The sequence below is a fragment of the Mixophyes fleayi genome, chromosome 1 (genome assembly GCF_038048845.1).
Source record: "Mixophyes fleayi isolate aMixFle1 chromosome 1, aMixFle1.hap1, whole genome shotgun sequence".
NCBI classification, from domain to species: Eukaryota; Metazoa; Chordata; class Amphibia; order Anura; family Limnodynastidae; genus Mixophyes; species Mixophyes fleayi.
The window spans coordinates 337,791,694-337,818,114 of NC_134402.1; the positions used below are offsets into that span (position 1 = coordinate 337,791,694).

General features: G+C 41.9%; 1 protein-coding gene across 5 annotated transcripts in view; it reads right to left on the bottom strand.

Annotated features, from left to right (window-relative positions):
- The window catches only part of CABIN1 (calcineurin binding protein 1), a 126,849-nt gene that overhangs the window by 64,448 nt on the left and 35,980 nt on the right, over nt 1-26,421 (bottom strand). For all 5 annotated transcript variants that reach the window (XM_075215644.1, XM_075215664.1, XM_075215635.1 and 2 more), the window contains exons 17-22: nt 26,156-26,392; nt 17,742-17,886; nt 16,969-17,084; nt 1,162-1,323; nt 538-744; nt 220-365 (exon numbers count right to left, since the gene is read on the bottom strand). In XM_075215644.1, the coding sequence (XP_075071745.1) occupies nt 220-365; nt 538-744; nt 1,162-1,323; nt 16,969-17,084; nt 17,742-17,886; nt 26,156-26,392 (1,013 nt within the window). The remainder of the gene's footprint in view (nt 1-219; nt 366-537; nt 745-1,161; nt 1,324-16,968; nt 17,085-17,741; nt 17,887-26,155; nt 26,393-26,421) is intronic.

Genomic DNA, 26,421 nt, shown 5'->3' on the forward strand with positions numbered 1-26,421 from the left:
TACAGTAAACAGTATTCTTGCTGGAAGACAAGATTCTCTAAACGCTGAAACTAATAAGATGGCTCTAAGATGCCTTGAAGAGGCTGGGCCAGTTCTTGCGGTACTTTAGATCCCTCCTCTGCCATCAAGCCTCCAAAAAAACATTAAACCATTGATAGCCACTATAAAATAAAATTCAGAGATGGTTAAGCCACACACAGTGCCAAGGTTTAGACGCACCTGTTGGGACAGATGCAGATGTCGTGCATGTAGAATTTAATAGCCTTGGTCTGTTCCTTGTTTTTAAAGTGATAGTCTGCGAGAAGATAAAATAACTCACTCAGCACTGCAGGGGAGTTCTCTGCTCCCTCTGGAAGTAATGGCACCTGAAACAAATGTACTGAATGTCAGTAATTGAACTGAAATTATGTTTTAAAAAGTCTAAAAAGCTCAATAAAATTACAATATACATGATAACAAAAACACAACCATTGAGATTGTTCCTCAATACTGTGACAATTACACAAATGTAACTAGTGGGTTTATAAGTTTATGTACCTTGTTGCTTGTGCCTTCAATGTAGGCAGACACACTCTCCATGCTCAGTTTAGGTTTATCAGAGGGAGGGAGTACGCTGCATATCTTCTTCAGTAGATTAGCCAGGTCTGCAGAGACTGTGCTTGTTTTGTAGCTATCAAATTCCGGAAGTGTCTTTGGCTTGAAGTACTCAAACAAAATAAGTGCATCCTCCCAGAGAAGCTTCACCTGCAGAGCAAGGGATTGTTAGCCAAATCTGTTCAGTATCCGTACCAAATGCAAAATATAATACCATATGTCATGCGGACAAGCTTTGTGAAGACAGTCCTGACACCCAGAGCAATTTGGAATATCCACATGAATATTATATATGAGAACATATTGTTGGATAAACTGTAAAATAATTTTCTCATGTTATACATTGGGTGGGGGGGGGGTGTCTGGGATAAGCCAATATCACTAAAACAACTTCAACACTGCAACAAAAAGCACTTAGTCTAATGAAAAAAAGATAAGCTTAACAATATTTTTTCAATGACATATAAAGAAAATTGTGCCAATTATCTCTAACCAATCCTTTGCTACAGAGGCCTTTATCTTAGACCTTTCTGGCAGCAATCCATGCTGTTCAATGTGTGCAGTCACCTGTTGTACAGAATGCTCTTCTAGATAGCGAGCCTTGCTCTTCTTGCTGGGATGACCGTACAGGCAGTAGAAGCACTGCTCCAGGGCCGTCTCTAATTCCTCCTTGAAGGGATGGGTATCTTCCTTGGAGGACATAGCTAGCTCTTTCTGCAGGACACGTACCTATACGGATATAAAAACAAAAACATTACTCAGTAACTTGACTAAAATGCTTGTGTCCGATCTACTATATTCTCATATAAACATTTCATTAATATATGCAAAATCTAAAACTTTTTTTCCCTAAAACAAAATATTTTATGAATTTTTACAAGTCAATATATAAATATAAAATACATAAAATACATATCATATGTTATTGACAGAGTGAATTGACAATAAAGAAGGCAATAAACATTGACGGAAGCTCTGATTTGTTACAAGAAAGTAGGTATGTTAGTTACTACAGCAGGTTCATGTATTTTAAGGGAGACAAACAGGGGTAGAAAAGGGTAGAGGAGAAATGACAGGGAGATGTTGGAGGTCTTTTATATTTGGAATGATAAAGTAATGTTGAGGAACGAATGCAGTGATATTCAGGAATGCAGAAGGGTATGTAGGTATCGTGTATACCTGAAGGGGTGAGGTATAAGTCACCAAATCTGATGATCTCATTTAGGAGTTACAGCAACAAGAGGATGTCAAACGGTTGTTAGTGAAGGTTCGGCTTCATAATGACTTGTCCAGAGAGCCCATGTGTTTTGGAAATTTACTGGGGTATCATTAAGAAAAGCTGATATGCTTTCCATTTGATACACTGATCAAATTTTGTTGATAGTGGCAGGAAGTGTGGGAGGAGGTGTTTTTCCAAGACGCAGCTATTAAACATTTAGCTGCGTTTAAGATATGCTTTGTAAGTTTTTGTATATGTTGAGTGGTGTCTGGGAGCGGCCTAGGAAGAAGAGAATATAACGGGGAGTCAGGCATTTTAATCTGAGTAATAGAATAAGGGTATGAATTTGACGCGAATAGGGTTGTATTTTTGGACAACTCCACCACACGTGCAGCAGGGTACCACGTAATCCACATCCTCTCCAATATCGGTCTGTGGAATTAGGAAATATAGTATGTAAATGGGAGGGGACTAAATACCATCTATAGTAAAATTTGAAGGAATTTTCCTTTATTCTAACTGAAATTGATGACTTAGCTAAATTAGATCTAATTTTTTACAATTTTTTTAGGAATCAGAGTCTACCCTGTGTCCTGCTCCCAGGCTATATCATGAGGATCTTTGTTTGGTAGATTGTAGTTTTTAATCAGTTGATATAGAGTAGATATTAGGCCCCTTCTAGTGGTAGAATTGCGACACAGAGATTGTGGGGCGAGCACAGGTCCGATGCGAGAGGTGTCTGTACAGAACGATAAAATTGTCTGATTTGGAGGTATTGATAGAATATTTTGTGTGGCAAACCTAATCGTGCTTGGAGATCCAAGAATACAGGGAAAAATTTCATCGGAGCTAGATCCCATATAAAAGCTAAATTATGTGAAGTCTAATCGTGGAACATTTTATGCTCCAGGCCTGGCACAAAGTTTTTATTGTTCCAAAGTGGGACTAACAACGGGTATTTGGGTCGAAGTTTATAGGTCCGGGTTACCTGGTCCCATATGGAAATGGAAAATCGTGCTGTAGGGATTTGAGCTAAGCGTCTGGTCCTGTGTTGGGGCGGGATCCAGAGCAGTGAATAAGGAGAGTATAGTTGTAGCATATATGACTCAATAAAGGTCCAAACTCAGCGATAGGGGGGAGAGTGCCAAAGAATACATAGAATACATTGGGACATGTGCGTTGCTTGATAGCAGTTTTAAATGTTTGGGAGGCCTAGACCTCCAACAGTTTGATGTTTAGAAAGAATTTGCGTTCTTACCCAAGTTCTACGTCCAGCCCAAATAAATCTGGAAAGCATTTGTTGTAGGTGTTTAAGTATATGTGTGGGAACTTGGCTTGAAAGTGTTTGCCACAAGTAAAGTACTGGGCAAGACATTCATTTCACAGAGGCCAATCCAGGAGATGAGAAGTTTATTCCATTGTGCTAATAATTTTTTGTTAGGTAAACCCTGAGATACTTTATCATTTTATGTTGCCAACAAAAATTATAATTAGCTTTGAGAGATTGGACAGTCTGATGGGGAAATATTGAGGTATAGTATTTCAGATTAATCTGCATTTATTTCATAGTTTGATAGAGAACTATAGTCAGATATTTCTTTAAAGAGGTTAGGTAGAGAGATGTGAGGTTTAGATATTGTTAATATAACATCATCGGCATATAGAGCGATTTTATGATGTCTTGAGCTTGTGGGGATGCCTGTGATTGCAGGATTATTTGTAATTTTCGCTGCTAGGGGTTCCATAATGAGAGCGAAAAGTAGGGGGCATCCCTGGCGGGTCCCGTTGTTTATGTTAAGGGGGGGGGGGGGGGCGGTGTGTCCATTAGCTAATACTGAGGCTGTAGGATTATGATAGAGGACTTATATCCCTCTACAAAAAGCCCCTTGCATCCCCATGCTCATCAGTGTATGCTGCATGAAAGGCCAAACAACTCTATCAAAGGCCTTTTCGGCATCTAATGCGACCACTAGAGCAGGAAGAGAGGTACTGTTAGCTGCATGGATTAGGTTGATTATCCTTCTGGTATTGTCGGAAGCCTGCCTACCATGTACAAAACCAACCTGATCAGGATGAATTAATGAGGGGAGGACAGTACCCAATCTATTTGCTAGTATTTTTGAAAAAAGCTTTAAATCTACATTAAGGGATATGGGTCTATGACTACTTGTCTCGGTTGGATCTCGATCTGTTTTGGGTATAAACACAATTCCCACTTCAGTGATGGCCTTGTCAAATTTTCCTCCCTGTAAAATCGAGTTGAACAACCCTGTGAGTATGGGGATCAGTTGATCAGCAGACTATAGTGTATAGCAGTGAACCCATCAGTGCCAGGAGCGGACTGGCGTTTTAATGCTTTGATAACATCAGAGACTTCCTCTGACGTGACTTCTAGGTTGGGGACGCTAATTGCGTTCTACTGAGTTTGAGGCAATTGACATGAGCGGAGATAACTCTTAATATTTTCCGTAAGCAAGGTTGGGTCATCTATTGTCGGATGTAAATCTTAGAGGGACGCATAGCAGTCGCAAAATCTCTGTGCAATTTTTGGGGTCATAAAGAAGGGAACCCACGGAGTGCCCTTTAAGTGAGAGAATTTTTGTATACAAACGCTTTTTGGGATGTGTTTGGTGGAGTGAAATTGTCTGTTATATTTGGTGCTCAAGGACCCGAATGCGCTCTCTTTCTCTTAAAACCTTCTTTTTTATGTACACAAGAGACCTGTTTATCTACAGAAGGAAAGTGCAGGAAGCCAGTAAGAGACAAAAATGTAAAATTAAAAAGGTTATATTCGATTAGATAACAAGGTTACATATGAGATCAATATCTAGTATAGTCACATTTTAAGGATTTTTATATTAATGAAAAATTCTTCATTTTCTCACATAGGTACAGAAGTACCAAAAAGTATAGGGCACACCACTAACAGACTGAATACTAAAGTTTTAAGAAAGTATTCATTCTTTACTTACTCAACTAACTAGCTAGTTCAGTATTGTGTCAGAATAGAAAGAAAGAAAGAAAGAAAGAAAGAAAGAAAGAAAGAAAGAAAGAAAGAAAGAAAGAAAGAAAGAAAGAAAGAAAGAAAGAAAGAAAGAAAGAAAGAAAGAAAGAACAAGAGAACGATACAACCCAACCAAGAAAAGATCTTGGGGCGAAAATTGGAAACCTTTACAACATACGAAGAGTGTATATAAAAACCTGATATCTCTTGCTAAACGTTGGGGGACAAGGAAATAAATGTAGAGTGTATTAGGTTCTGTTGTGGAAGGCAGATAATTTGGGCAACAAATATTTTGTAGCCTTTACCCCTAGTAATGGAAAACAAAAATATTTACTAGTATGCGTTATGTTACACAGTGCTGTTATGATATCCTGGGGTGGAACAGCTGTACTGATACTTCTTCCAGGTAAGACTGTAGCAAACAAGTAGGAAATCAGACCAGGATTTGCTTGAGCCTGACTTGGCAAGGATTCCTCAGGTAGGTGCACGCACTTGGTCAATTGGAAAAGGAAAAAGCTGCTATTTAAAACTGAGACTAGGCTTATTAAAGAGTCTTCTATTCCACATACAGCAAGAAGAAAAAAAAAAAAAAAGAGAAGGCCCAAACGTTTTCAGCAAAGGGTATACTGTTTCCAATTGCATTAAATTATATATTTTCATTATGCTGGTATAGAGATGTCACTGAGTGGTAGTTAAGATTCTGATTGTTTAACAGTCACTAAGGTGCAAAGATTTTGTTTTGTGCCGCACTGTTGCTGTGTTTCAAGGGGTGTAATAAACAGGCCTGACGCCAGTTAAATCTACTTGTGTCTGCAAGTCATCTTTTACTCTGATAGACTGCATGATTATAGATCCCAAGACAAAACATTACCTAAAGCAAGCAGAGATCAAAACAAAGCCCTCTACAGGACAGGAAAGAATAGCTAGATTCGATTAATGGATTAGAGGACATTGCCTGGACAAAGGATCCTCCTAATTCACAGTCATTTAACAAAGAAAGTTTGAAGTGGGTCATGTAATCTGAAATTTATGAGACAGACAGCGTAAAAAACAGGCAGAGGTCAATGACAAGACCCTATGATAGTCTCTCTTTTAGATGCAACATTTCCCTCATTTCGCTGCTGTTCACAAGCATCAGAGATGGTAACGAACATCTAAGGCTCTAAACACCAGTCGTCTGGATAAAAGACAGATTAAGCAAAATTACCAGAAACAATAGACACTCTTTGACCAAATTGCAAAACCCTTTAAAAATAAAACCCAGGTAAGTATGCTCCACGGAATACACAATGGGCCCGATTCCTGTTCAGACGCAAACTGCACACAACTTGCGTTTATAAATCGAGAACTGAACTTGAGTGTAGTTCTGACCGTAATCAAATATAAACAAACACTCAGACAGAACACATTACAGGATACACAATCATCTGCAATATAAAGTTCCATCAGGACACTAGAAAATAAAAAAATGCATAAAATAAAATTAACAACACTATAATCATTAATAATCAGGATGTTCTTAATGCATACTGTACATACAACATGTTTTTATATTCTCTCTTACTTGCATACCAAAGTTCTTTGCTATCTAGTGGGACACATACCTATAGTTTTCAAGAGAAAGACAATGACGTGACAGTCGTCACCATCCATCAGCACTTACACCTGCAGTGTAACTGCTGCAAGTGTTAAGGTTAAAAAAAAAAACGTACTTTAGAGAAACCTATGATTTGAATTGGTCACATCTATGTTGGAACGCCCTTACTGCACATTGCCTACGTTTGTCCACCGCTTCCCACCCCTTTCCACCTTTAAGTTGTAAGTGTCATTTGCGTTCAGACATGAATATTATATTTTTCCAGGTACTACTTCAGCCAACACGCCTTCAGTGGGAATGCCACAGCATAATATAGAAGTCTAGAAAATATTGGGGTTAGTAAAGTTTGTACAAAGCTACAATCTCCATCCTAAATACAGATCAAATTCCACCCTGAATCAAGCAGCACACTACAGGTATTTGAACATCACAGAGTGCCAGAGTGACTCCCCAGCACATCGCAGATAATTGAATTCTCCCCTTTAACCATTAATACAGCCAAAGCTTACATATATATGTTGAATATATCCCCAAATATCTTTTTTATTACGTCCTACTGGGGGGCACTGGTAGACATAGGAATATAGTAGGTGTTCCAAGGAGTCAAAGACACTTAAACAAAAACTTGAGAGTGTAGCTCTAACCCTATTATACCCCTCCCAGGGGAAGGAGTATCCAGTTTAGTTTTAGTGCATCAGGAGTCGGGCACGTTTTTCAGGGATCCTGCCCTGGATTTTTTTATTTTTATAGATTTTATTACTTTTCTTTATTTTTACAATGGGGGACCAATATGCTGGACTCCGGGATGCCTCCCAGGGGGTTGGACAGACTGCTGCCTTCTTCCACCTGGGGCGAGTAGTCTGACAGCTATTCCCCAGCAATGCGGTCCATTCCTTTACTCTATGTTTTACTTTTCAACAGGTCTCCTGCAGTCAGTGCAGGAGACGGTAGCAGGCTGTCAGCACCGGCACACACGCAGCACTGAAAGCGGCTACCACAGCAGGCCTTCTGACATGTGCTGTAGTCGCACCCCCCTCCCCCCTATGAAATGGGCATTGCCGGACAGAAGGGGGACAATGAAGCTACCACAGCAAGATCTCCGTAACGGAATCTGCATGATACACAGACTTCTGTTCCACCATTATTGGCATAGGAAGGAGAGGCTCTGTATACTCCTCTTCTTCCTGGCAGGGATATTGGCAAGAAGCGCCATTTTCCTCTCCAGTGTAGCTGCGAACCCAGCTGTGCTCGTCCATCACAGGACAGGTTTTTAGTGTCCTAAGACACGGCTTTCTGCTCCTTGTCAGTATGCGAGAGTGTGTGTCTGAGCCTCGTTTTTTGTGCCCAGTTTTTACAGAAAAATTGCTATATATCTTTAGATAGGTTTGATATATTTTGTATATGAACAGTTACATGCAAAGGCTATTTAAAAAAGAATAGGGTCACCAGCCATTTTATATATAAATCACTGGACCCTTTTTAATATTTAAGTACAGCTATTCTGAATAGTAATCCTGAATAACTGACACACTTGATATATGTTTGTATTGTTTGCATAGAACAAAAAACATCACACAAGCCTCAGATCTCATAGGAGCCTAGGCTACTAGACTCCACTTCGAGCCTCTCATCCGAGGAAGAGGGCGAAATTCCCAGAGACACTGGGGAAGAGGCAGAGCCGTAACTGAGAATTCTAGCGCCTGGGGCGAGAAAGACAAATGCCGCCCCCCTAGCCCTCAATTTCAACCAAATGAACCTAAAATATTCCTAAATTGCGCCCCCCCTTCAGCGTTGGGCCCTGGGCGGTCCCCCCTGTCGCACAGCCCTAGTTATGGCCCTGGGAAGAGGATTCATGTAACGTGGAAGAATCATCCACTGTCCATGGCGTGGATTGTTTGGTGTTAGGGGTCTACCAGATTTCGATTTTGCAAACCCAGAGATCTCATGCACAGCTGGTTACTTGCTCTTTAAGAGGCAGATGAAACAGGTTATTTGTTTACCCTTCATCCCAAACTACTGGATGTGATTTCAGAGGAATGGAAAAAGCCTGACCCACGCTTTCATATGCCAGGAAAGTTCAGATCTCTTTACCCTCTCCCGGCAGAAGAATCTGAGAAACGGGAAGCTATTCCAAAAGTGGACCCACCAGTAGTCCGGTTGACTAGAACGACTACTCCCGGGAGAGTTTCACTTAAAGACGCTACGGACAAAAATGTGATTTGTGACTTATGAAGCGGCTGGCACTACTTTTAGGCCGGGTATGTCCACAGCCTGGATAAATAAGGGCATTGAAGCCTGGGCTGAATGGTTAACCAAGGGTGTACGTGATGTTTTACCTGACTTGTCTGTCCTGACAGATGACACCATAGCGGTTTCTGATCCTTGGATATTATATCGGTTACATCCAAGCCCTAATTTTAGCAGCCAGGCGCTCCTTGTGGCTTTGGTCTTGGTCCGCAGACGCGGATTTCAAGTGTACCCTTAAAGCCTTGCCATTTGATTTTCTTTTTTGGAGCACGTTTGGACCAATTAATACTTGAAGTCACAGGAGGAAAAAGCCCCTTTTTGCCAGTTACTCAGGCCACACCAAAACAGCTCAGGTTTCGGCCCCTTCGCCTCTTCAGCAGATCTAGAGGACCACCTGCATGAGATCATTCTGCTCCCACAAGGGATGGATTCTGAAGAGGCCGGGGGCCTTCAAGATGAATAAACCCTAAGCCGACCGAGTCGGTCTCAGAAGGACGTGACCCCCATCCACAGGAATGTGGTGGGAGCTTGTCTAATGTTGTTTCAGGACAAGTGGTAGGAATCATCCCCTGACTCCTGGGTCAAGGGGACTGTTAATCTAATAGTCCTCCTCCACTTCCCTCACTGCCGTTTTTCACCACAGCGCTTCCAACCTGCGGTCTACGGCACAGAGCACTCAGAGCGGCAATCCAGAATCTACTGAATTCTGGGGTTATTATTCCAGTCCCTCCATCAGAAAGACATTTGGGGTTTTACTCCAACCTTTTCCTAGTCTCAAAACCAGATGGCTCCTTCAGGGCAATTCTAAATTTAAAGACCCTCAACTAACAGGCACATGGTCGAGTCATCAATTTTCCAAAACCCTCCTTGACTCCAGGTTAGAGGATGCACTTTTTAGGTCTTGATTTCGACACCAAGTGCCAGAGGGTGTTCATCTCGGAGGACAAAGTCTGATCAGTCTAGTCGAAATCCAGTCTCCACTTGGACAAACGGACGATCAGACGGTCCACACTTGTGCACCAGTCCGTCACTTGGTGGTTGAACATGGGAGTGTACACGGTTGACCACGGATGCCAGTTTAACAGGATGGGGAGGGCTCGTTGCAACTCTTCGGTATCAAGATTTGTGGTACCCCCAGGAAGCGCTGCTCTCCATCAATGTGCTGGAGCTTAAAGCGATTTACAACATTTTCGTCCAGGCACAAAGCTTTCTGCAGGGAGAGTCACTGAGAGTCCAGTCGATCAATGCAACAAGGGTTGCATACCTGAACTATCCACAGTGCCAGGACAATGAAAGAATCATCCAGGATAATGTTGTGGGCGGAACGACCTAATCTCGGCAATCTTCATCCCAGTGGTATAAAACTGGGAGGCCGAATATCTCAGTCGCAACAAGGTCCATTAAGGAGAATGGTCCCTGCACAAGGATATATTCGACCTCCTAGTCCAACATTGGGGTCGCCCAGAAATAGATCTGATGGTGTCCTGTTTGAATTTCAAGTTGCTCCAATTCTGCGCAAAATCCCGGGATCCCACCGCAGATTTCGTGAATGTCATGGTGATCCCTTGGCGATTTCATTTAGTTTACCTATTTCTTCCATTTCCTATGCTTCAGAGGGTTCTCAAGAAGTTGAAAAGAGAACATGTGACAGCCATCATGGTCAGATTGGTCTCGCCGAGCTCGCTACTCGGATCTTATCGGGATGGCAATAGAACCTCCATTCACATTGCCTCTTTGCCAACACTTACTCACACAAGGTCCTCTTCGCTGCCACTCATTAAGTCGGCTGGCTTTGACCGCGTGGCTATTGAAATCATAATTCACCATGCAAAGGGGTTTTTCACGTTTGTGGTGAAAACTATGATTAACGCCAGGAAGCGTTTTTCAGCTGCAAACTACCATCGAATCTGAAAGGCATATGTTCTTTGTTGTAAGGCAAATCATTCACACGCCTCTAGTTTCAACTTGTTCGCCTTCCTTCAAGCAGGTCTTGACGGGCTTGTGTTTATCTTCTTTGAATTTGCAAGTTTCATCGCTAAAAATTTTCGTCCAGCGCAAGTTGGCTGTCTTGCCGGAGGTTCACACCTTTTTACAGGGGGTGCTTCAAGTTCTCTCTCTCTGTTTGCGCATCCGGTTGAGCCATAGGATCTGAATTTGATTCTTTAAGCTTTGGTCTGTTTGAACCTTTAGACTCGGTGGTTCTTAGGCATCTTACCTGGAAGATGGTTTTCTGTTGGCAGTGTCTTTGGCATGCCGAGTGTCTGAGTTGGGGGCGTTATCTTGTGTTTCCCTCTTCCAAGTTTTCATAAGGATAGGGCTTGGTGCTTTGCCTCCTTCATTTCAAAAGTTTTCTCTTGCTTCCATTTGAAACAGGAGATTATGGTACCTGCCTTTTTTCCCGCGTTCACCGTCTTTGGATCAGTCCTTGTTACTGGATGTGGCCTGGGCCTTTAAGTGCTATGTAGACAATACAGCAAAACCAATGATTTGTTTGTGTTGCATGAGGCGCACAAGTGCGGTTGGCCAGCCTCTAAAGTGTCTTTAGGTCGTTGGATCATTTCTAACATCAAAATGGCATATGTGAGGTCAGCTAGGTCGGTGCCAGGTGGCTCATCAGCTGATTCGACAAGGGTTGTGGGCCCTTTCTGAAGACCGCATCATGGAGTTTCAGCCAAAAAGTTGGACACGTGGTCATCTGTCCACACTTTTGTCAAATTCTACAGATTGCAAGGCTTTCAATCCCAGTATGCCAGCTTTGAGCGCAAGGTTTTGTGTGTAGCCGTGTCAGAGCAATTCATCCCTTAAGGGTAGCTTTAGTATGACCCTATGTCTAGTACTTTTTCTTGTTTTTTCCTCACCGTAAAATCACTTTCTCATTGTGAAGCCCACCATTGCTCTGTGTTGTATGCTGAGTTGACTATGATTGTTTGTTGTGCTTAACTTATTTTTCTCTGCTCCTTTGGGCTTTGTTATGCATAAACTGGATTCTCATTCCTCTAGGAGGGGTATAGTAGGGGTGTAGCTACACTCACAACTTTTTGTTTAAGTGCCTTTGACTCCTTGGACCAACTACTATACAGCCATATCTAGCAGTGTCCCACAATGGGCTACGAGAAAGGGATTTTACGGTAAGTAAAACAAATTCTATTTTTTTATCCTCTTTGGATAATATCAACCCTGCAGTTCGTTCAAGTTGTTTATCTACTCAAATATAAACAAAAATTATAATATAATGTAGTATTTAGTAACCAAAATGCACCAGCACCTTCTACTTGTATTCAACTGTAGCCCAAATTAACACCCTATTAATAGTGAATCTCTAAATATTACTTAATGTTAGACATACACTGATTTAAATAACTGCAACAAATTGTGAAAAATCATATATTTTTTAATATTGCACCCCACTCCGAATGACTAATGAGTTCACCACTTTTGCCTTTACTAGATTTCCTTTTTCTTTTCTCCTCTTCTGCATAAATTTGCAATTATTGAGATATAAGGAAGAATAAAAAACACTTGTAATGGTAAAGATGGTTCATATGACATACTGAAAAAAAAATGCATTTCTTTATTGAAAAGTACGTACATCCACAAGAGGGTGCTGTTTCGTCTCATATTGCAAACAGTAAAGGTCAAAAGTGTGTGAACTCGTCACTCAGAGTGGGGTGCAATATAACGGAATAAATATATTTTTTCACCCTTGGGTTGTTTATTCGTTCACAACTGGGAGGCAGGACAAAACTATAGACTGAAGTTTAAACTTGATGCCCCCTCCTATTCTCGGACACCTCCACTACAAGTGGTAGCCATCAGTTTAATGTAGCCAAGCCAGGACTGCGGGTCAAGAAATTGGAAAAATAGATCAGTCGGAAAAGAAAACTATGGATACAAACTAAAAAAAATAAAATAAAAATACCTTCCTGCACTGATATTTTGAATTATATAAAAAAAAATTGGCTCCCAACCATGAGGTTTATTGACAAATGCACTATTTTGTGTGTTACATGACACCTTTGTATCTGCGTTGAGGGAGGACACATCGCCTCGTTGTTTTTTTTGTCACTCTCCAGTGTCACAGTAGCGATTGTGCCATAACATCAGCGGGAACATTTGTGTATACACAGAAGATTTCACTGTATATATGGCTTGAAACGTTAACCTATGGTTTATCTTCAGTCCTCAATAATGGCAAAAATACTACTATTAAGTGCTGTTCCGTTAGTCATGCCTATTCCTATGCCATATTGAGTGGCCACACATTTTATATGCTCTGGAACCTTATATTTTGCTATTCAATCTTTCAAATGATGTGAATTTCCTATCATTCACATGCTGAAATGTTCACTGGATTTTCTCCCATAGAGGATAAGGTTACACAGGGAACTCTCGAAGCCCTCCGATCTGTAGAGAAAAGGTATGAAGTTCGTTCTTTAATGCATTAGGCTAAAAAAGTCTTGAAAAGTAGGTAACACAGAAAACATCAAACCGCTGAGGCACAATCCACCTTCTTTATAACCCTGCTGGCTGCTTCACTGCTCTCCCTAGAATGTTCCGGCGGGAGGCAACGGTGGAGACAGGAAAACAATTGAGAAGTGGACAGTGGAGGGCGAGACCAGGGTCTCCCTCCTTTGTCATTTATGCTGTGATCCAATTAGATGTAACTTGCCTTGCACGTTATTTTTCCCAGTGGTAGTCACTTTAACGGTGCTGATAACACCGACAGTGACTACTACAAACAAAAATACACGAAGCTCACTTGCCCGACTCCTAATAAATCCTGACTGACATTAACAATGACAAAACAAGTCCCCAACAGTGAGGTAAGAAATCACAAGCACCAGTAATAACAGCAGCCTGTTTTCACGCAATTTTCAATTGTGACCTCTATATCACTATTTTTAAAGCGGCAAAGCCACTTCTCATCGGAGCTAAGTGTTAGACTTAGGGTTATGGTTAGGAATAAGGTTAGTGTTAGGGACCCGGCATTGCCGCTTTAAAAATACTGATCTAGAGGTCGCAATTTAAAATGATGTGAAAACAGCCTGCCGTTATTACTGATGCTCGTGATTTCTTAACACAGTCGGGGTCTTGTTTTGTCATTCTTAAGGTCAGAGCATTTATTAGGAGTCGGGCAAGTGAGTTTCGTGAATTTTTTGTCATCCGACTGCCTGTCGTTTATAACAGCTCCGTAAATTCGTACCCCACCCATTTTTCCGTGTAGCAGATACAGATAATAATTCAAATACAAGACCACAGTAATGATCACGTTTGAAAATAGGGCTCAATTCAACTCATTCTTGATTGCACCAGGAGGTATTGTAACGGAAATACTCTTTGTACATTCCATGTTGAAAATTAACGTGTGAGGAAACTCACATATCATTGAATCGCCCCTTAAGGTGTCTGACAAAGCCTGACCAAAGGAATTTCCTTTCCTGCAAACAATAACTGATGTTCAAAACAGGCAATGTGCCGATGTTATAAACTCCTGTACCAAAGACACTTCTAAAAACTGAATGCCCTGATATAGACTAGAGATGGGGAAGTGGGGGGCGTGGCTTGACTGGGCATGGAGTAGGACGCTCTGCGTTTACTCTCCCTAAAGTATCTGTGATAATATCTGTTTTCTCTACACCCACATGCACAAGAAGGGCACCCACTCAATAGTTGGGCTCCCAGGAGTGTTCTGGGCTCAGTTATGGCTGTCCGGTCGGCGAGGAGTGCTTTATATCTGTGACTGCAAGGAATGAAGTCTGCGGTGGAGGAGCTCCGGTGCGGGCCTGTACTTCGGGTCTAATCCCAGGTGCTTTTGGCATTACAACGTATACAACCCAGATAATGATATATAAAAGGATAATCAAATACAATCATCAGCGTCCACATATAAATTTCCTATAGTTACCACTGCTGTCGGGCTTCCAATACATAACACTCCTGTGATATGGCATCCATATAACAAAGCTGCGTGTGAATCCAATCTCCTGCTTAAACAGAAGCCGAGCGTGTGTCTGACTCATGACACTCTTAGACTGTAACTCCCATTTAACACAATCGTTCTTCCAGCACAGTTAACGTGTGCTTTGGGCTTTATTGACTTTGGGTTAATCTCTTCTTGCTGGTGTTAAATATGATTTTTTGTTAAGTCCTCATAAAGCCTTTGTTCAGTAATTAATTGTAACTTGCATAGAAATATTATTTGCTAAAAGAGATTATTCATTTTTCTGCTGATTTGCAGTTTTACAAGATGTAAGCCTATGGCCTTGAGGTTAAGCTAACATAGAGAACACCTAAAGAATGTATCAAGATATAAGAACAATAAGTAGCTTCATATTCAGCTCGTAGTATGGGAGTTGTGCCCTTGATGTTGGACATAGCACAGGAGATAAAACCTCCAGCTCCCCTTGAGATAAAAATAATAGGCTCATGTGTCCTTAGAAGGGGGAGAAAATAAACACCTCAAGAATACGTGAGAAAGCTAATCAGTAGCGCTTCTCATAGACTAATGGTATAAACTATTGTATGCTTATGACGTAGGATTCATTCATTCAGTAGGCTATAAAAACTTGTATCTTTGTATCAATAAATCAGAGAATATTCCTTGTATACAGAACTTGGCCAGTGTCAATTCTCTCCAGCTGATTGAAGCGCTTCCAGATATACTTGACATCACAGGCAAATTTGGGTCAGAATTCTAGATCTATCACTGGCTATCAAAAACTGCCAAGTAGGGGGCAAGAGAGGGGGACAGCACTTTCCCTTTGGTGTGTGAGTAGAGGACACAGCAGGAAGTGGTGCATGGGCTGCTGCTTCTTTACTTCATCAGTGTTGAGGAGTGCTGCTGCCATATGGTGGTGCTTTTAAAATTCTGCTCTGTCCCAGTGCCTTTTTTGCTACCACACAATTCATAAACCCCTGAGGAGTCAACCCTTTATTGGCTAACCCAAAAAAATTACTATATTTGCTAGTTTTCAGAGCACAGAGGCCCCTTCATCAGGCAAGTTTACAAATGAATGACTGAGAAAAAGGCACAACATTTAAGAGCTGTTACATCAAGAAAGTTGTACAGGGCAGGAGAATACATAATCAAGACAAGCTAAAGTAATAAAAAGGAGGTTCTCGTTCTGGATATATAGAAAGCAGCAGCTGTAAAACAGACAAAAGGGCTGCGCCATTGTCTTCCATCACTAAAACATCGATATAAATATATTTCGTAGTAGCAGTTTGCACAATTATGGGACATTCTTGCTCCTAAAACACAGATCTATTCCTCCACAGACAGCTTACAAAAAAGCCTTCTCCTGTATGTGACAATTTATACACCTAAGGAAACCCAGTTTCCGCTTTTTCCTACACTGTTACCCCCCAGCAAGAACATGGACACATAAGTTGGAGACTGTGGGATAATAATTATAATGTCTTATATACTGAGCGTATCTCATGTGACTAACATATTATAAAGCTGCATTTTTAAAAATATATAATTGTTGTGATGATAAAATAAAATTATAATATGTAAATTACTTTGAACATTTTCCATAACTTGTATCTATACTATTTATATAGTAGGTTAATTGGCTGCTAACAAATTGACCCTAGTCTTTCTGTGTTTGTCTGTCTCTGTGTGTCTGCATGTGTGTTAGGGAATTTAGACTGTAAGCTCCAATGGGACAGGGACTGATGTGAGGGAGTTCTCTGTACAGCGCTGCGGAATTAGTGGCGTTATATAAATAAATGGTGATGATGATGATGATATAGACGAGTTAGAGGACAATCGCGCTGCCCTTTTGGTATTCAAGCTCATTGTTGGTCTGAGTCATCAGATTGCCAAACGGAGAATGGAGGATGGAGGATGGAGGATTACTGATAACAGAACTACAGAAGCTGGTAACACAACGAGGAGTATAACGCAAGCAAAAGTTGTGTGATTGTGTAAAAGAAACCAGAGGACTTGAAAGTACTTAAATAAGATATGTGGCTTGTGTGCAAATACAAATGAGAGAAATTAAGTTATTTGTAGTTTAATTACATTCCAGACTTCGCTTCAGCTATAAGCATTGTACTCCATTTCATTTCAGAATTCCCAATTTTATAAATGAGACCTCCAGCAATAAAACAGACATAACAGAACATAATCTTAAATATCTATTAAATTGTATGAACTATCTATAATTGGACAGGGCTATCTTTACCTTTTTTCATGTCCTTTTATGTTATTTATTGGTTTCATGTTTTCCTCAATGAACACCATTGTGTAATATGTTGGTACTTTATAAATAAAGGATGATAATAAGACAAATAACTCACATAAAATTTGAGAAGGGCTCCGTCTGAGTTGCAACACCATGACCTTCTGCCCAAGTACTCATGGGCTGTGTTTAGGAGCATAAGAGATGACGGGAGCATTGGAGCGGACGAGTTTCCTAAAATAAGAAGAAAGAAACAAAATTTTTAATGCAGATAGACACAGCCTTTTTTAGGTACAGTAAGGGAAGCAAATTTGGGAACCCTTTAGATTTTCGAGAACCTCAAAGATTGACACTCATGATCCATGGAAAATGTTACAGAATCATTGAAGACTTTGGCATTTATTAATACACGGTAAGGTAGACAGTATAAATTCAGAAAATTAAACACCACTACTCTTCCAACAAATGGATGTCCAACAAAACATGCTCAAAAAGCAAGAATATAGATCTAGATCTATCAGTATTAGATTTGAACATATGTGTCATCTTTATAGATAATAATAAATTCCAATCAATCTCAGATATTTTTTGATAGTTCGACTTTAATTGTCTGGATATTGTTTTTCCTCTCTGAACAGCCAAATTCTTACTTATACATATGCTGATGGATTTACAATATTAACTCAGCAAAAATACATAGGAAGCAATGACATACAAAACAGCTGGTGATCCTGCTATAAGGCTTCTGCTCTATTGCTTGTTAGCTCTGCGAATGTAATGTAATAGCAGGAATTTAGTATGAATTGCATTTAAATGGTATTTTGCCTGAACTAGTAAATGAGTTTACAGGCCTGCATGACAGAATACCTAAAAGAGCACTTTATTGCTTACCTTCTTTATGGTCGGAGTGCTGCTGCATAGAGCGGAACGTCTCCTCCTCATACTGAATGATTTGATGTAGAATGATCCAGGGCAGAACAGAGGACACTGACGGCTCCTTGGGCTCCTCCTGGACAGCCATACTGCAGTCTATCAGCTGGAGAAAGAAACAAAGTGATCATTTCCATAATGCTCTTTGAGAAAATTAATGCATTGGAATTAGTTACAGTATTTTCAAAACAGAAACTCTTATTAAAGTAATTATATCGTTTTAAAATAAGCATTGCCCACTCAATTGTATGTGTTTCCAAAGCACAAAGTGATTTATTATAGTAGATGTAAATAGTCAACAATTCAATACATTATTATATTATGATAAAGTACAGTACAGCCAATACCAAAAGATAAGTACATACCAATGCAATCGCTTGCGCACGCTGCGCACCCACGGGACCCGGTGGACAGTATATCTGTTAGAATACTGTGTCAGAGTTGACTGAGGGCCAGGGTGTGTGCAGCTATGATTATATACAGTACAGTGTTACACTTAAACAATAGAGATGACGTAGATTGTTTCTATAGGTCCAGACGTTGGGTGGGTCCAGTGTAAACAGATCATAGGTTGATTCAATCTAAGGAATCCAAAGGTGGGGGTCGTCTCTCCAGGGGGTCTGCTCCTTTCATAGCCAGCATCGTACAAAGGATTATTCCCTAATATCAATAACTAAAGTATGCAATGTGCAATCTCTTCGCCGACTGCACCGGACAGCTGCTGATGATTAGGGGATCAATATGATATCAGGCATGACACCTTTCCTATAACCTAAACCTTTAATAACACTACAATGTACATATAATCACTATATATATATATATATATATATATATATATATATATATATATATATATATATATATATATATATATATACACACACATACATACATATATATATATACACATACATACATATATATATATACACATACATACATATATATATATACACACATACATACATATATATATATACACACATACATACATATATATATATACACATACATACATATATATACACATACATACATATATACATATATATACATATATATATATATATATATATATATATATATATATATATATATATATATATATATATATATATATATATATATATATATATATATATAGACTGATAATAAACCAAATACTATCTGCTCCTGAATTACAGTGTAACAGAACCAATATGAAATTATATAAATAACTAAATGTTGTAATGCGAGTGTGTGCGTGGGTATTTTACCGTGCGAACGCACCACGCCACGTGTTACGTGGCGTACGGATCGCATTTGCATGGCTAAACAATATTAAACCAATATACTTTCGTTCATCCAATTATACGACTTCAACACTCTCTACGGAGAGTAAACCCTGTCATTTAAAGATATCCCCAATCACAAAAACAATTGTTAGAGATTAGGGAAGATAAGCATCAAGACAAACTATCAGGATGATGTTGAGATGCAAGCAACGCACAGTTTATAGTTTATTTATATCAAAATCATTGAATGGACATTTTATCATTTTGCAATATTGGACATTAGGGGCTAGATTTACTAAGCTGCGGGTTTGAAAAAGTGGGGATGTTGCCTATAGCAACCAATCAGATTCTAGCTTTCATTTATTTAGTACCTTCTACAAAATGACAGCTAGAATCTGATTAATTGCTATAGGCAACATCCCCACTTTTTCAAACCCGCAGCTTAGTAAATCTAGCCCTAAGAGGCTGATTTAGAGTAAGCCACAATTTTGTGGTCTACACATAGCATCTATGGTCGAAAAATTGCAGCCTTATGTTTGTATTTTTAGTTCAACACATGCAGCTTAAAATACATGGTAAATATGCGGATGGCAACATACTCTCTGAGCATATCTTGATGCGGTCAGAGCAAAGCTACAACAGTCATCAGCAACAACTTGATTATGATGACTGCCATATCATTGTGTTTAAAAAAAACAAAAAAAACCACGAATAAATAAATAAATAATACAACCAAAAAAATAAGGCAATGTGGCTTCTCCCCTAATAAGTAAAAGTGCTGGTTACTGCTAGAACAAGAGAAGAACGAGCGTTTGGTCCCTCTGCAAAAGTGGCCACCAGCATAACGGCACGCTGTAACAGTGTGAGGTCTACCTGTCATAATGAGAACATGCCTGGTCAGGACAGGGTACGATTCCCAGGGAAATTAAGGCCCACAAACAGTATGTGGACACCCTCTAAGTCAAAGCTACGCCAGGCTGGGCACATGGGATGGATTTCCCTAGGGAAATGGGGCCTGCCAAAAACGTGTGGGTGCCCTTTCAGCGTATACTGGCCCCATGCTGAACAGCACTAGGGCTCTATCTGGCTTGGGTGGTTGGTGGTAGATACCAGGGTAATAGTGTATAATCAAAAAGGATTAAATATTATTGTGGAACTAAGCCCTGGCAGCCACTACTACTTGGGAATGGCAGAACTTGAACTAAAAGCGCCAGAAAGTTTCCCCTGGAACATGTAGTTCACAATAATACATATCGGTAAAAACACACACACTGAATTTAAAAGAGGATTTATGTACTTACGTTAAATCTGTTTCTCTGATTCCGTCTGGGGGACACTGCTTACCATGGGTTGTGGAGGGGAGAACGGGAGTTGGCACCTAGCTAGTTAAGTTTAGCACTGCTGACAGACCCCTCCCCTCTACAATCCCCCTGCCTCTTCCTGTTCAGTTAATTAAAAAGCCCAAGGAGGAAAAGGCCAATCAAACAAGAGCACACAGAGGAAAAGCAGAAGGGAGGGATCGCAGTGTCCCCCAGGCGGAATCAGAGAAACAGATTTAACGTAAGTACATAAATCCTCTTATCTCTTTCATCCAGTCTGGGGGACACTGCTTACCATGGGGACGTTCTAAAGCAGCCCCCTAAGGGTGGGATCACTCTGAAAGCCCCGCTCGTAGAGCACTACGAGCGAAATTTGCATCAGCTGATGCAAAAACATTAAACTGATAAAATTTTGTAAAGGTGTGGACAGAGGACCAGGTGGCTGCCCCGCAAAACTGGTCTGCAGAAGCCCCATTTCTCGCTGCCCATGACGCCCCTACCGATCTGGTGGAATGGCCCGTAAGTCTCTCTGGCACAGGACGGTTAGCCTTTATGTAAGCTTGCTTAATGGTTGCCGTAATCCATCTTGCAATGGACTGTATTGAGGCTGCCCATCCTCTTTTGTTAGAATCATAAAGCACAAACAGAGAATCTGTACATCTAATCTGAGAAGTTCTTTTGACATAAATGCGGAGAGCCCTAAGCACATCTAACTTTTCCATAGACTGTTGATCAGAATGGGAAGTAGATGAAAAGACCGGAACTACAATTTCCTGGTTCAGATGAAAAGCCGAAACTACTTTTGGAACGAAAGAAGGGAGGGTTCTTAATACCGCTCTGTCCTCATGAAAAACCAGATTTGGTTCCCGGCAAGACAGAGCTCCCAATTCCGAAACCCTACGTGCAGATGCAATTGCTAAAAGAAAGACGACCTTCCAGGTAAGACATCTAAAATCTGCCGTAAGTAGTGGCTCAAAAGGAGGCCCTTTAAGCATATCCAGTACTAGGTTAAGATCCCATGTTGCTGTAGGCGGAACGTAGGGAGGCTGAATATGTAAGACTCCCTGAAGAAAAGTCTTGACGTCTGGCAACTCCGCTAACTTCAGGTGAAAGAAAACTGAAAGCGCTGAAACCTGAACTCTTAATGAACCTAAACGAAGCCCTGCTTCTAGCCCATCCTGAAGAAACGCCAATAAGCGAAGGAGACGAAAAGAAGATGTGTGACAGGACTTATTATTTTCGCACCATCTAATATAGGCTCGCCAAATATGATGATAGATGCGAGCCAAAACCGTTTTTCAAGCTCGCAGCATAGTGTTCACTACACTGGGGGAAAAACCCCTAGCTCTCCAGAGGCTGGCTTCAACAGCCATGCCGTTAAATTGAGTGGAGGTAAATTCTGGTGACGAAAGAGACCTTACAGAAGAAGGTCGTCTCGTGACGGAAGACGATATCCTTACCTACCGCCATGGAGATTATGTCCACGTACCACACTCGACGCGGCCATGAGGGAGCTATTAAAATCACCGGCCGACCGCCTTGCCTCACTCGTCTAAATACTCGAGGAAGCATGGGAATCTGGGGGAAACAGATAACCCAACCTGAATTCCCATGACATGGACATCACGTCCACCGCTACCGATAAGGGGTCTCTTGCCCTTGCGCAAAACCTGTGAACTTTTTTGTTGTGTCTGGAGGCCATGAGGTCTATATCCGGGAAGACCCCACCTCTGAACTAGAGACTGAAATACTTTCGGGTGAAGGGACCACTCCCGGCATCATCGCATTGCGACTGAGGTAATCGGCCTCCCAATTTTTTATTCCTGGAATGAACACTGCCGAGATAGCTGGAACATACTGTTCTGCCCAAAGAAATATCTGAGCTGCCACTCGCATTGCAGCTGCACTTCTGGTTCCTCCCTGTCTGTTGACATATGCCACAGCCGTGGCATTGTCGGACTGAACTCTGTCTGGGTGGCCCTGAAGAAGAGTCTGGGCCCCCCGGAGAGCTAAAAGAATTGCCTCTAACGTGTTGATTGATAAGGCTGATTCCTGAACAGACCAGATCCTTGGAGCCTGAGGTGCAGGACTACTGCCCCCCAACCTGTCAGGCTGGCGTCTGTTGTGGCTATGATCCATGACCGTAGAGCAAAGGACCTGCCCACCGACATGTGATCCTGATTCAGCCACCACTGAAGCGATTCTCTCGCCCCCGAAGACAGCGAGATCCTCTGGAGATCCAAACGTAGGTGGGATCCTGACCATTTTGTTAACAGATCCCACTGGAAGCACCGAGAATGAGCCCGACCGAAAGGGATGGTCTCGAAGGAGGCCACCATCTTTCCCAGCAGCCGCATGCACAAATGAATTGAGGGGCTGGGAGAGGACAAGACCTGAGATGTTATACTCCGAATTGAACTGATCTTCTCCGCAGGCAGGATCACCTTTTGCTGACTGGTGTCCATGATGAGCACTAGGAAGACCATGCGTTGGCACAGAACCACCTGGGATTTCTTTTAAGTTTATCAGCCACCCATGGCTCTCGAGAACCGATATTGTGAGGGATAAGTGCTGACGTAAGCAAATCTGAGGAGGATTTGATGAGCAGATCGTCCAAATAAGGCACGACTTGAACTCCCTTTGAGTGGAGACACGCTGCCATCACAGACATGATTTTCGCGAAGACCCTCGGAGCTGTGGAGAGGCCGAAGGGAAGAGCCCGAAACTGGTAGTGGGAGGCCCCCACTGTGAATCTTAAGAGAGACTGAGGGTCAAATGGGAACGTGGAGGTATGCGTCCTTTATGTCTATGGAAGCCATAAACTGATCCTTCTCTAAGCCGTTTATTACCGACCTCAGGGATTCCATCCGAAATCTGTCCACTCGTAAGTGCACATTGAGGCTCTTTAGGTTTAAAATGGGTCGAAAGGACCCGTCCGACTTTTTGACCAGAAAAAGATTTGAACAAAACCCTTTTCCCTTCTGGTTGTCTGGGACCCTGCAAATGACTCTTTGTGAAAGAAAAGAGGCCACACAGGCCTATATTGCCTGTCTTCTTGATGGATCTCGTGGTAGCAGGGTTACAAAGAAACGATGTGGTACCGGACCCAGCAGGTCTATCATGTACCCCCTTGAAATGATGCCCCGAATCCAAGGGTCTTGGGATGACGCTGCCCACTGTTCCTGAAACAAAAACAGACGTCCCCCCACTGGCGCTGCCTTCAGGAGAGTAGAGTGGTCGTCAGTACGCAGGCTTCTCCTGAGTCTTGGAGGCCTGGCGCCTAGCTGCAAACGAGGATCTACCCCTGACAGAGGAGCCTCGAGCATTTGGTTGTCTACCTCTAAATGACTGTCCTCTAGGCACGGAGGTCCTCCTAAAGGGTTGACGAAAGGAGCTGAATCGTGGGGCCCAGCCCCTACTTGAGAATACAGGCAAAGAAGTGCTTTTGCCCCCTGTTGCCTGGGAAATCATAGTATCCAATTCCGGGCCGAACAAACCTGCTGCTGAAAAGGGAATGGTTTCAACTGACTTTTTTGATTCCGAATCTCCCTCCCAGGATTTCAGCCATAACGCTCTTCTTGCTAAAATAGATGCAGCCTGAATAGAGGAGGACACAGACGCTGTGTTCTGGGCCGCCTCATAAAGGTACCCCGATGCCAATTTGAAATGTAAGGCCAGGGGAAGTAAATCAGAGTCCTGTAAAGCCTCTGCCAGTTGATCTGCCCATGCTTCTATGGATCTAGCAACCCAAGCTGAAGCAAATGTGGGTCTAAAGGAAGAACCCGCTGCTACAAATATAGATTTTAGCTGAGATTCCACTCTGCGATCAGTGGCATCCTGTAGAGTTGCTGAGCCCGGGACTGGCAGTAAAGTGTGTCGGGCCAAACGGGCTACTGGAATATCCACTTTAGGGATTCCCTCCCAGCGAGCCACGTCCTCCTCCTGCAATGGATACAGGGAAGAGAACCTCCTGGGAACAGAGAACTTTTTATCAGGCTGTTTCCTGCTCCCTCTGATCTGTGTCCTTTCCCGGGCTTCTCCTTGGCGCCAGAAGACCGGGCTAGTCCAAATTTGCATGGAGAGCAGGAGAGCTCTATGTCTTAGCCCCCCCCCCCTCCGATAATGCTGTCTCTCTGATACATTTGTCCGTTCTTTTAGAAAAAAAGTGGTATACGGCAGAGTAGTGGAGACCTCAAAGGGTCTCCGCTGCGGTTTTGCACCCCGATGCCCACTCCTATGTATGAGGGGGGATCTTGGCCCCCTTCTGTTCTCCTCGCTCCTCCGCGGATCCAAGATGGCCGCCGGCATTTTCTTAACTCCATGCCTGCAGAGGCAGCGCCGGTCATCGAGGAGGCCCCAAAAGTGACAGTGGTCCGGTGAGGCCGCTTGTCACTCTATATTCAGGCACCCTATTTACTCTGCCAGTGAGAGCCTCTGGCTCTCATCTGACAGAGTAGTGCCTGCGCTGCTATTCTGGGAGTGTGTTCTCTATAATAGAACACACTCCCAGGTCTGCCACCTAGATAAAAGTTTCTAAGGAAAAAGAGTAACTAAATAGAAAACATAAATGAAATAAGATAAAATTAATGCAGTAACTAAAAACACAGCCCAACTCCATGGGCACCTAGAAAAAACTGAACAGGAAGAGGCAGGGGGATTGTAGAGGGGAGGGGTCTGTCAGCAGTGCTAAACTTAACTCGCTATGTGCCAACTCCCGTGCTCCCCTCCACAACCCATGGTAAGCAGTGTCCCCCAGACTGGATGAAAGAGAAAAGTACTTTTTGAAAAATAAACACTTGTCAAAAGCTCTCTTTATTATTCTCCTAAATCCAGGCAAACTTCTTTCTTTGTTCCTATAGAAGTCCAACAGGAATGAAAATTGAAAACACATAAGAGAACAACGAAGATTTGCTCCCAGTGGAGCAGTGATGCATGTACCTTTGTTCTCTAGCAGTTTTTTTATTTTGTTTTCAACTGCCTAGAGCAGGAATGAAAAATTGGTGTGTGGATTCTGTCTTAATTAAGGAACTATTGAGTTATTGTTACTGTTCTAGCGTACCCTGGCACTTGTAATTCCACAAAAGTATTTAATCTATGGTGGACTAAACACTATTACTCTTGTAGCTACCATGCAAGGGATGACAGCACAGGGCTGGTTTGCCCTAATGGGGGCCCACATTTATTTTGCATGTGGGTCCCCACAAGGAAGTTTTGCCCTGTGTGACCAGCCCAGCTTGACACAGCCTGGTGTTGGTTGCTGCTTTTGAGGGGAAGTCTACGCTCATTTCCCCTTGGATTTAGCAGTAAGCAATCTAGGCTATAGCACTGGTGTTGGTTAATTATATATATGTTTTGAAACAGTAAAGACATGTGCTGATGCTATCATCAGCATGTATATATAAACAGGGACTTAGGACCTGCAAATTATAGGCCTTCTGAACAGCATATCTGAAGATGTAGCCAGGTCTAACTAGCCCTTACCTCCAGGTGGCTACACTTATGTACCCTACTTACATTTACAACCTGCTGCTCGGGTCACATGAGTTCATATGTGCAAATTCAACTTAAAACTAGGCACATTTTTTGCCTACCTTTAATGGATTTATGTCAACTCAAGGCCCTATAATATTATAAACAATGACTGAAGTTATCAATGCTGTTGGACATTTCTTGGACTGGCATTATGACAAACTTACAGACAGCAGTGTTGGATGTGTGAAATATTACATATTTGAATGAACGTGCGCAGGACATACACACAGCATCTGGTGTATATTACCTGTATGAGGTTATTGCTGAGACGAATGAGTCGTGGTGTCAGTGTGGACTTCTGCAAGATACTACTGTCAGATGACAGAGACAGATCTATTCCTGTAAGTAACTGTGCTGATGTGGCAACCCATTCCTCCTTCACTGTGCTTGACGACTGACTCATCATTTGCTGGATGGCTTCATTCAGGGCAACCTCTGAACACTCAAAGCACTGTTTGAATTCTGAAAGTTTCAAAAGGGAATCCTATGAGGGGAAAAAAGAGGATTGTGTAA